Consider the following 12,366-nt stretch of genomic DNA (forward strand, 5'->3'; position numbering starts at 1 on the left):
TAGCACTACTTTTGCAGGGTATCCACTAATAATAAACCTGCGAACAATTTCTCCAGAGTTTCATTATTAACACAGTAGTCAGTGGCAGTCATTAAAAATTCAGCATTTATCCATTCTTACTTTGTAATGACATCCAATACACACAAGAATTTTTCTATATTTAAGGAAGGAAATAATTGAATAATTCAGTTTCTACTGTGTTAACACAGCAAGCACCCTATACAGCTAAGCATGTCAAATTAGAAATATCTTTCAAAATTTATATGAACAAATAAGACTTATGTTACTTGCAAAAGAACTCTAGTCTTCTCACAGGAGGTCACATTTAAATAAACGTAAGAGACACACTACATGTGAAATCATATATGTAACAATGTGTGTTAAAGGGAGGAAATAGGCAGCTTTATATACAGGACTAACCATCAGAAACTCATGCAGGCTCTGATATGGACTCCTCTGTGGCCTTGGTCAAGCTATATTATCCCTTGAATTCATTTTCCCTATAAATAGAAAATTCCTTCTAAAATTTAGTTGTGTTGTGATTCACTTGCAAAACACTTTGAAGGCTTAAAGTGCTATATGCATGCTACACAGTTCTTAGCTTTTAGATAACCAATGATTTAAGCAAAACTCAGAGAGAAATGGCCATGGTTATTTTAAATTAACTGTAAGTGCACGTTTTAAAACAAGTCATATAGCCCAGACTGCTCATCCCACATTAGTTTTTCAGGAGAAACAAAGATCACCAATTTATAATGAATTAAATCAAGTCCATTGCTAAGGAAGGGGAAGCTACGCTATTTCACTATCACACAATTCTGCTTGCTACATAGCCCAACTCTGTGACACAAGATTCTGGAGCTCTCCAGTCCACCTATGCTTCATGATCCAGCAGTGAAACCAAAGATGGATATGATAATATATATTATTATTCCATCAATAAAGGATACAAGTCTAATCCACTGTTTTTCCAGCATACTGGCTGTCCACCAGGCATGTCTAGGGGCTAATTACAGAGAACATCTCTAAGTCTACAGGCTCCTCTTTCTAATTAACAACAGAGGAGTGGGAGATATCTCAACAACTTAAAGGAGCAAACTCTGATATTCTGAATGGAATTTAACTGTAGTCAGAGAACCCCATCCACAGTATTGCCTAAATACTGAACTTGTTAAGGACATTAATTGCAGTTTCAATTATTTTTATGACTCACACAGTGAGATATTAATCTCACGTTATTTCAGGTATCTGATCTAGTCACTATAAGCTTTCTCTATCAGCAATAGAAAAAATTAGAACTTTTGAGCAATGATGCACCTAGATTAAATGTGTACCTCAGGAGAGATGAACGGCATCAAAGAAGCATCTATCTTCCTCTATGGATCTGAAAATGGTGATTAGTTCAGATATAGGTGGTATACATAATAGAATTCTAGATATGGTCAGACGAATCCCACCCCTAATGTTTTCTCAGTGTTTTGACAGAAGGTCCCACCATTATTGGTGGGATGAGAGGAGTTTCTGTCATCATCTGAGAAACTGGAAGGGCTGCTATCTCCTCTGCATGCTGAGTCTAGCTGTTTTTTATATTGGCTGCTATATACCAATAACCCAATAAACCCCAAGATGTTAACTGGCATAAAAGATAAGGTAAATACGCAAACACAACCAGGGCTTATTCTTCAGGAGTTATTGGAGCATTCTATCTCACAATACAAAGTATCCATTTTTGTTTGTTTGTTGTTAAAGCTTACTGAAAAAAAAATCAAGAAAACTATACAAAGGGTATATTTATGCTCATGTCACTCACAGCCATACACTTCTTGAACACATGCCTTTCTCTGATGACGAAAATACAATGCTTGCTTGCAATTAAAAATAAGACTGAAACATGAAGTTATTGATTTTTCATATCCCTAAAGTGTTTGTCACTTCTTACTTGGTCAGAAAAAATAGACTGCTGCTTAGATGCAAGTTCCCCAGAAAATTTAGGCTTTCTTTCAGTATTTTCAAGATGAAAATACTTTTCAAAACATAATCTGCTCTCATATAAATGTGTATGTGCCAACACATGTAAGAAGTGTACACACAGTACCTCCACAGTGGTCTTGGTACAAATAATTAATAATTTATTTTGCACACAACTATGAAATCACTTAGAAATGCTGCAAAATTTCTTGAGGAATAGTGGCTCTTTTAAGTTAAGAGACTCTTTCTGAAACTGCCTTCATATTCAACTATTTCCAATAGCTGTCAACAAAATCTTTGTCCTGCTGAATGTCAGTGTCAGAATTTTACTTATTCTTTAACTGATTTTCCTGAGGAACTCTGAAGCCATTTGTCCATTTAAGACAAACATGATGGAGTGATTATTTAATATTAAAGATCTAGGGATTCTAAAGGTTTTGTGAATATCACTGGTTGGTCACAAACAAAAACTTAAATGATGCCTGGGATCAAGTCAGCATATCTGCCTGGTCAAACAAGACACACATCACATGCAGCTACAGCATGTGCCACCTCCTGCAGAGTATGTAGTATGGAGTAAATCCGTTGGAAATTTGCCTTCATTTGTCAAACAACCTGCTCCAGTTGTAATGAGCATCAGTTTTCTCAGTACACAAGAATAATGAATACTTGCTGTACTAGCATGAATCGTGTATTTTGTGTCCCTCTGTCCCCTGTGACTTAGATAACTGAGCAGTGAAACAAGCTTGTCCCAATCCAAAAAGATTCCCAAAGTAAAATTCGAATTCATATCAAAGGAAGATGAGAATGTAGAAAGACAGCTATATCACTCAAATATTTCATTATTTAAGATCGCTATTGAACTTGTGTTTAATGCTACATGTATTTTCAAATTCTGATGATTTGGAAAAAAGTACCCTTTCTAATTCTTTGCTGAAATAGGGTCTTGAATGAGAAAAATATGCATTACTTGCTCAAACATCAGTAATTTGATCCATACATACGCATATTCACAGGTTCCCTAGTAACACACTGATTCTTGCCCTTTGCAAGAGTAGACAGAGCATATATGCAAGTTTTTCTTATATCATTAACTTACTAACCACAGTTACAGTTAGTGCATTACCTTTAGTAATGCTCAAGCCCTTAATCTGACACAGGCAAATGTGATGAGTGTATGAGAGAAGAAAAACAGACACTTTTACTCAAAAATAAGTTGCCTTTCATACCTCTTCTCCTTTTTGCTGTGGTGGAAAAATATGCCTGTTGATTCTGAAGAAAACAAAATATCCAAAAGGTGGGAGCTGCATCAATTTTCCCTTTTTCCACTTGCCTATTTTTGAATGTCAGAGTCTGTGCTCAGGCAACAGCATAAATTGTTTTATGTAGTATATTTATTTCTGCTTTCCTAACCAAAAATCTGGCATCTACTTGAAATTTCCTACAGTAGTAAGTGAATAGCATCAAATATTTTAACAACAACAAAAAAAAAGGACACATTTATTACTATATCATATACATACACGTAATATACATATATATAAAATTTGTATTGCCCTGAAAAAATCTTGACGTCCTCATAAGTTACAATCCAAATCCTGCGTTGTTCATCATGTAGTTCATTTTCGTCCTCTAATGAAAATCCTCTTGCCTGATGGACACTATTCTATTCATTTGAACTGAAGCCCCTTTCAGTCTATTTCTAAATGTAGTGTGAGGTTTCCCAAAGAACTCTACAGGTGTATTCACAAGGATAAAAAGAGCACAAATGCCTCATTAAGTAAATAGCAGAGATTTCTGAAGTGCAACGAGATCCAGGTTTTCTACTTCCACATCCCCACAGAGTACGTATGTTATCTTTCTGAGTTACTTGAACTGCTGTACAGAAATGAGAATCGTAATGTGACCCATGAGGCCAGGTCTCCCAGACAGCAACATAATGTAGTGTTCCTGCATCACAAGAACTAGTTCTATTCCTTAGTTTTACTGCAATCACAACACATCCCAGGAGCATAATAGGTGGAGATGTTCTTTTGCCAGTGCAACAATCGTGAAGCAAGCACCGTATAAAACAACGCTTTTTATAAAGGCCTTTAAAAAGAACTTACACATGACAGCATTCCTCATAATACTATATGAACATGAAAACATGTCTTATTTATATGATGTTTACATATACAACAACATGATTAACTGCAAACTTGTCTCTCATGTATAAGAGTGTGCACCTCCTACCATCATATCCTTTGGGGGATATATCCCTGGATTGCACCTTGGGAGCTATGGCTCTCTTGCCATAGGCATGGTTGTCATAACTGTTATATTCAAACGTAGTCTTAGAGTATTTCTCTAGTTCCTTGGCCAAGTTGGAGCGGGGTGTGGTGGTGGGGACATTGTTTCTGTAGCCATACTGAGGGATCTCCAATTGCTTAACAAAGCACATGGGCCTAGAAATTAAAGATATGTAAAGTTTGTTAGATGCAGTTCAGTTTACTGTGTTTGTGCATAATTTATAGTTCAGATTAGAAAATCTTAGTTATTTCTTGCACTCATGAGACAGCAATATATTATTGCATTTGCTTTGTTTGGTTATTTTCAGCAGACAAACAATACATATTTTCTTGAACAAAGCCTAGACAAAATTAATTCTAATACAGCTAAATGTATTCTGTATCTAAAAGTATTTTAAAATTCTGTTTTAAAATACCCCACGGTTCCACTTTCCCTTTGTAATTGCATCACATAGCAAACATTTTCTTTTTGGGAGGTGAATCAAAAAAGGACAAGTGAACTGACAGAAGAAGAAGTTTGAACAAATTCCTTCAAATGTCAAAAAAAAAAAAAGAAAAGAAAGGCACGGGAAGCTCGATTTAATTAATGGAGTTTCCTCTAAATCTTTTTCAACAGAGTTGCATGCTGTTCTCCTGTATGTTTTCCAAAGGAGTTAGTCTTGTTTCATCCTTCAGTATAGAGTTCCAGGTTGATGCTGAGAAATACACAGGATATTCTCACTATTTCTGTGGACGTTCAGCTGCCTCATATGTCCTGCTTACCCTTAAATGCAAGGTTTGGGCAGGAGCTGCAACTCTTGCTACACAAATACCTCAAGGAAAGTTATCTGAATGAATACAGAATAAACTTATATCAGCTAAATTTCTCTCTCCTTTAAGATCAGAGAGGATAGTCAGGAAAAGTCCCAATTGATCTTTCAGGCCCTTGAAAAAAGCTGTGAAATCTCAGTTAAGGAATGCTGTAGTGAACTTCTCCACTATCACATTGTCTTCTGCATGTGGACACAGAAGTCATCAGCTTTCAGTGAATAAGGCAAGGTCAGATCCTGCAAACCTTTCCTACACAAGAAAGTGTTATATAAACAGGTCATAGGAAGCAGATTCTATGCAGTGATGCTTGCCTACCTACTGCATTTAGCAGGAAGTAAAGACGATTAACAGTACACCTTAGGTGCTTCTGCTGGAATCAAGAATCATAGTGTCAAGTTTTTTTCTCTCTCTTTTTTTTTTTCTTTACTACATTTACAACCAGTGAGAATAGAGGGAACAGTTGTAAGATCATTAACTCAGTCAAGGTTGGCAAAATGGAATGTGTTATCTATTAAGAATTAGATTTTGAATATTAAATATTATGTGTTATCTGAATCAATTCATTTTCATATAATTTAGGATATTTATGTAAAGAGCACCCAAAAAATCACTAGTCATACTATTTCCTTTGATTTATGTTTGCTCACTTCTTTGCATATTTCTTCCTCCAAAGCACAGTGAGAGCATTTACACAATGAGTTGATATGAATTTATTTTGATTCTACCTCAAGACAATCCATGTTCAGCTAACAAAAAAATGTAGTTCAGTTCTTGTACATTCAATGTAAATCCGAAATTGCTGTGGAACAGAGTTCTTATGAATTTGATTTCTCTTTGAGAAATTCTAAATGAAAGTGGGGTGGAAACTGGAATGAAGACAAATATTCAAGATTTAGTCTCAGAACATCACTGTCTCCCTATTAGTTGACTGCATGTAAATATCATAATTAACTCCCAAGTTCTTCCTCAAATACTTCAGTGACTTAAAGGTAAAAGGGAAGCAGGAGATAAGATGAAAGCATTATCTGAATTGCTGATAAAATGTGAAACACAGGGCAGACTCACAAGCAACATTAAGACTGCAGTGCAATTTCCTAAGGAGTTTTCCAGCAAACTGGATGCTGCTTTTCAGCAGTTGTCTTCTTTGTATGGCATCCCTAATGAACAGTGATAAAAACCACTGCATTTTCTTATTTGCCTTTTTCCACCAATGAGAAACTATGTTATTCTAACAAAAACTCTTGTTTATTAATAAGCTTTAAGAATCTTTCTCTAAGAAAATTGTCTGGGATGCTACATGAAAAGTAGAATAATCTGAATTAGGGGCAGTTAAGAAAAAAAAAAAATCAAAAACAATCCAAGGAAAGAAAATAAGTCAATAGGCCCAAGAAAAAAAGATCCACAGATGTGAGCAATAAATCTGTGTTCTTAGTTCTGTCAAAATAGTGTTGTTGTTGTTTTTAAATATTATGACTAGATGAAGCTTAAGAGAATATGCAAAGAATAATCTTGATAATACAAACTTTCATTTTAAGCAACCCTATCAGATTTCAAATCTAGAAGATAATCCAATACTTAGAAACTAATGGGGTAAATAGGAAATGTTGGGAACTAAAGCTGTGGCACTTCCTCCATGCTCCTCCTGACAGCTGAGAGGGATGTACCTGTCCCAGCCCACAAATACCGCAGTATCCACTGAGAAATTCTGCAGCTCTTGGGGCATCATCAGTACAAGGCTGGAATAATCATGCAGAAGTTCTTTCACATGTATCCTTCACACTTCAGCTCCTTAGAAACAGTATTTTTTCCACCCATATATCTCAAAAGAGGAGACAATAGTGGAAAGCTGGTTATAGCTTTGGATTAATAACGAATATATGGATGGAGAGAAGGAGTATGATTATGTCAAAGTGGTTCAAGATCATATAAAATTTAGCACAAATTTTCCTTCTTTTCATCCTTCCTGGAAGTGAATAGAGGAACAAAGAACTACACTTGACTTTATTTTGGGATCTAAGCTGTATTCATCATTTTTCCAAGCGTCCTGTTAAAAAGGTCTGCAACCATTTTGGTAATGCAAATAGGGCTTCTGGTTTAATTTAAACTGATATTTACTAGTAAAAGCCTGCTGAAAAAACCAAGACTTACCGGTAAATATTAGTTTATTCCCAAAAGATACCAACTTTTTTCACACTGTTCTTAGACTTTGCACTCCAGCAGTCATCTTTACACCAAACAATGCCTAAGACAAAAATGAGCTTTTCAGCTTTACATGTATTTGCCAAAATAATTACCAACCCTCCCCCATGTAAATTGAGTGGGAAACATACTCTGTGAGAATTGGATCCAGAAGCCCTAATTCTAACTCTTCTTTAAAGGAGATATATATGTATATACAATGTATATAAATATAAATTCTCAGATTAAGTGAATGTGTGATGAATTCTGCATAATAATAAGTATTATAGTGATTTCTAATACCTTAAAACCCGATCTGATGCCTGGTTTGATTTTGACACATCACAGTTCTGATGCTTCTCTTGAGCTTTAGCCAGTTTCTCTGCTGCAGCAATAGGACATCCAGAGAGGCTGCAATTACAGAAAGGAAATTTAATTTTCTTGTCCTGCGTAGTTTCACATTATAGCACTGATCCAATTACTCCTTCTCCTCCTTAGCCTGTATCAGGATGAATCTGAAGGAAAAGACTTTCCAAAAGCTTTTTGGTCATGTGTATTTTCTATAGACTTCCTTTCTTCTGTTTTCCAAGTTACATGGTAGATCTTAGAACTGTTCTTCTCTGACTGTATGTGGGTAGATTATTTATGGATGTCAGCCAGTGAACATACCAGTAAAAGAGGAGAATATAACCTGGGATCTATTGTGCAGCTCTGTTAGCAGACTTGTAACCTTTATGAATCTACAAATGTTGTCAATGAAATGGCTTCTAAGGATGATTAAACACCATGTAGGCCAAATTTTGCACTGCTTCACATTTTATTCACCTTCATCAAAAGCAAATTATATAAATGAGTGCAAAATTTGGTCTAAGGTCTCTAAATCTACATCTTAGATATATTATGCCTAGTGATTGTTCATGAAATTCAAGCACTAAGGTATGTTTTCTAATAATAGATGATATAACATGAAAGGAAATTCTGCACTTGAAATTCAATTAAATTGGCAAATGCTGAACTACTATTGCAGTGACTAAAATAAGCCTTTTTTTAAAAAAAAAGAAAAAAAGAAAAAAAGATGCAGAACAGTAAAAAATAAGTATCTGATGCCAGCAGATGGTGCTCTTAGTGAAGCTGTAAAAACCTGTGACCTGACAATGAGGGGATCCTTTCCTTGTCACGGTCTATTGCATGTTTATGTGACCACAGTTGTCTGTGTTCTCCACAGGAAAAGAAAATGAAGGGCAAATCAGTGCATTCCCAGATGTTCCCTTCTCCACAGGGAAAAAAAAAAATAAAATAAAATAGTGAAGCAGAGCAAAATGCCCCAAAAGCTGCAGAAGGAGGTGAGCAGAGACTGCAGACTGCTCCTTTCAGCCCTTCTTCAGTTTCCTACCTCTGCAGAAGGTTGAGGGGGCTCTGGAGTCATGCCAGAGGGCAGCTGCTCTCTATTGACACGCTCTTCTCCAGACACCTCTAATAATCTAGTAGATATTCAACCTGAAGTGAATACTGCTTCAAGCAGTAGTAAATCCCATGACATCTTCTCAGAGATTTTGCCGCATCTAACAGCAGCATCACTACGGAGAAGAGAGGGGTACCAGAGCTTATTGTACAGGGTAAGGTACCCACAAGAGTCTTCCAGGAGGCATGCAGTAAATACACAGGACTCCAGTAAGGCAGAGCTTGACAAGACTGAGCATTCAGTACCTGTGTAGTCCCTTATGCATCGATGCTACAGTCAACAGTAAAAAAGGAATTAAATAGGAACCTTGCATCCTTATACCCTCCACTCACATTTCCTGTTTTTTTTTAAACTATAAAGAAATAAGATCTTGTATTTTGTGAGAATACTATGATCTACTAAAAGTTGCAGCAATATTTTGATAATTTTGTTATTTGTCTAAAAAAATTTAAAGGGAAATTGCATCCATTCTGTAAGATTCTATTAGTAATTTTAGGAAACTACAGAAAAGTTACCTTTTTTCTTGATCTCTTTTTGATTTTTTATATCGAACATTTTTAGCTTCTAATTTTTTAATGTAGTGAGACATTTTCATAATCTTTCTTAGCTGTGAACGAGGACTACAGGGTCAAAAGCATATTTTTAGTAGAAAAGTTATCTCTTACAATGCTTGTGTACCTAAAATGCTGTTTCCCATGTATAAAAAAATAATCATTTTTAGAAGTAGACTGGAATTTTTCATGCAATATATTCTCTGAAGAGAGTGAAGTGTGAGGACAAGAACTCTGCCCTAGTCTTGATGATATTGGCAGATCCTTCAGTCTCCTTGTGACATGCCCATAAGGGAGTCATACTCACTTTGCATCACTGCTAATACCAAAACAGAAAGGAGAAAAAAAACCAAACCAAACCAAACCAAAACAACAACAACAAAAAAAAACACCCCAAAAGCTAAGGATGCTTGAAATGTATTCTGCAGATCAATTCATCCATTCTGAGGCAAATGCAACATTTATCCTCCTCAGAAAACACATGAAAAAATATAACTCTTTAAAGCAGATAAAGCACATGATGCACCATCTGTCAATCTTAGAAACAACACAACAGAACACACATTCACACTCCCCCCCTGCCATGGACTGCTAGAAGGGCTGCAGTTTGGAGGCACTGTTCCCTCTAGGTTGGTGTCCAGTGATGGCATCCTTACCTTCGGTGGGAATTCCTGTTGCTATTTACGTGGCCCCGGCCTGTGCAGCCTGGTGTAGGACACTTAAGAACATTTTCATGCATGGCAAGAACTTGACAAGGAGAGTAAGAGAAAACAGCAGAGTATGAAAACAAGAAAAAAAAAATCAAATCCCAGTATATATGAAACCATTTTAAAACAAAGCAGGATTCATTAACAACCAGCATTCCTCAAAATACACATGACACACATAGCCTGATGAGGGAAGTAAGTACTGTGACCCTATACTCTAACACAGGGCAACAGTGAAAGTTATGAAGGTTACAGAACCTATAATCAAATGTGTCTCTAGTGCAACAATGAAGCACAAGACTTCCCACATCCTCATACAAAAAACACTGAGCAAAGATCTGCTCAACAGCGAACAGCGAGCTAGCAACGGTCCAGTAAAAAGTTATGGACTACAAAAATTCTTCCAGAAAATGTATGCACTCAGAATATATGACTTTACACACACAGTATCAAGCTCGAGAATGAAAATCTGCTCTCAAGTTATACTGGTGGAACACTGGATTGCTTGAAATACGCCTCAATGCAACACTGATTAGAATTTGATACTAACTACAGGACAGCCCAATTGATCTAGGGCCCAGTTCTGCCCACATCCACATGGATATCTATGTCTATACGATGAGTAGAATTGGCCCTTTCATATTTTAACTCGTATTTTCCACAGACATGAAAACTGCAATTGATAGAATTTTTGTTAAAAAAGACTAAAAATTAAAAATAAGCAGTTAAAAAATTGAGGGATGGTGGAAAAACAAAAACAAAAACTAATAATAATAATAATAATAATAATAGGAAAAAAAAAAACAAACCAACCTTTGTAGAAAAAGAAACAAGTGGAACAAACTTAAGCTAGTAAACTGATTTACATCTGCTTCCATTGCAAACTGGCTGGAAAATTAACTCCTACAGCTGCTGAGAGCAGGTCTTTTCTGAATCAAAACTCAAGCAAAGAAGTTCCAAATTATCACAAGCTTTTTTGTTACATGACACAGTTCCATGTTATGTGAGACGTATCTGAATCCACATCTCAGAGCCAGATGACAATATATTACTCTATGGAAAGAGGCTACCCAACTCCTGCAAATTCCTCGTTTTCTCATTCAAGCACTAGTCTGGAAATCTGCATTTAGTTCTTACTCAAAAAAAAGTTCTAACAGAATCAATAATTTCCTTGACTGAGTAAAAAATGGAATAAATACTGTTTAGAGAACTGAAAATTTAAACCACATATACTGATTAAATGATAACCATCATCATCATCCCATCATCAGTGTACTAAAACATGTACGCAGTTTTACTCTGAAATTCCTACTATTTAAGGCTGTTCTTGAAACATGCTTCACAAGGCCAACATCACAGGAAAAAAATAAAAGGATGAGCTCACCTTTTCCATTTTAGTAGGTACAAGAGCATGCAAACAGTTTAAAGCTATATTCTTCTTTGATTTGCATAGTCTCCTACAGAGCTTTTTATTTACCATTTATAAAAATGAGAGAACTTTGAGCAACTGAAAGAATACTTGTGTTGCGGAAACTTACAGGGTTCTTACAAAGTGAAGAATAAATCTATCTGATCTACTGTGTTCAGAGATCAACCAAGATGCATCAAAGTTTCCTAAAGCACTTCCTCATTACTTCTGGAAGAAGCCAGTCTACTATGAAAGAGAAGACTTCTTATTTCTGCTTCTCTTTGTGCACTGATCTATTTCCACCCTCCTGTCCTTCAGCATTTAGTTTCCCTGGGAAATTGTAGATCATTACAGTCCTGTCTTTAATGTTTCCTTTTGCCTCTTAAAACTCCATTGAAGTTAGATCTGTAAGTGCTAATGGACAGTAGGGATTTTAGGCCCATAGGATTCAACAGAATAACTCCATTTTGAAATTAGTTTCAAATATAACTGGAGCTTAGCAAGACACCTGCCTGGGGTATAGCAGCATAGAGCAATTATCTTCAAGAGAACTATGCCATTTCTACCAATCAAGGAGGTGAATTCAAAAAATGGAGCCCTGTGCCTTATGTTATATCTATGTCTGGATGGGTGAATTTCCTTTGCACAGAATCCACTGACATGACAGGAAATTCCTTCCATGTAACTGACAGGGAAATATTGCTCAAAATCCTGAGTTCTATAACTGCGTAGATAGCCAAATTGTTATTTTTAATAATATCAATTGGTTTAAGATAAATTATGTTTAAGATACAACAACAGAGGAAAGGGGTTGTAAGTTTTTCAAATAAAATTATTCCTGTACAAGACAATAGAGACAGTTCATATGACGTTAGCACGCAGAAGTAAAAGCAGTGCACATCTTCGTGAAACCTTTTTGTCTGTTGACTAAATAAATCTACACGAATAATCTAGCATTATTAAAATCAAAGAATACAGCTTTAAAAGTTGT

The 12,366-nt window shown here is 35.9% G+C and overlaps 1 protein-coding gene across 2 annotated transcripts in view; it reads right to left on the bottom strand.

Moving 5' to 3' along the window:
• The window catches only part of MYT1L (myelin transcription factor 1 like), a 127,176-nt gene that overhangs the window by 61,150 nt on the left and 53,660 nt on the right, over positions 1 to 12,366 (bottom strand). For both annotated transcript variants that reach the window (XM_085217966.1, XM_085217965.1), the window contains exons 7-9: positions 9,917 to 10,007; positions 7,551 to 7,658; positions 4,204 to 4,415 (exon numbers count right to left, since the gene is read on the bottom strand). In XM_085217966.1, the coding sequence (XP_085074092.1) occupies positions 4,204 to 4,415; positions 7,551 to 7,658; positions 9,917 to 10,007 (411 nt within the window). The remainder of the gene's footprint in view (positions 1 to 4,203; positions 4,416 to 7,550; positions 7,659 to 9,916; positions 10,008 to 12,366) is intronic.

Source organism: Meleagris gallopavo, chromosome 2 (genome assembly GCF_905368555.1).
Source record: "Meleagris gallopavo chromosome 2, MGAL_WU_HG_1.1, whole genome shotgun sequence".
Classification (NCBI taxonomy): Eukaryota; Metazoa; Chordata; class Aves; order Galliformes; family Phasianidae; genus Meleagris; species Meleagris gallopavo.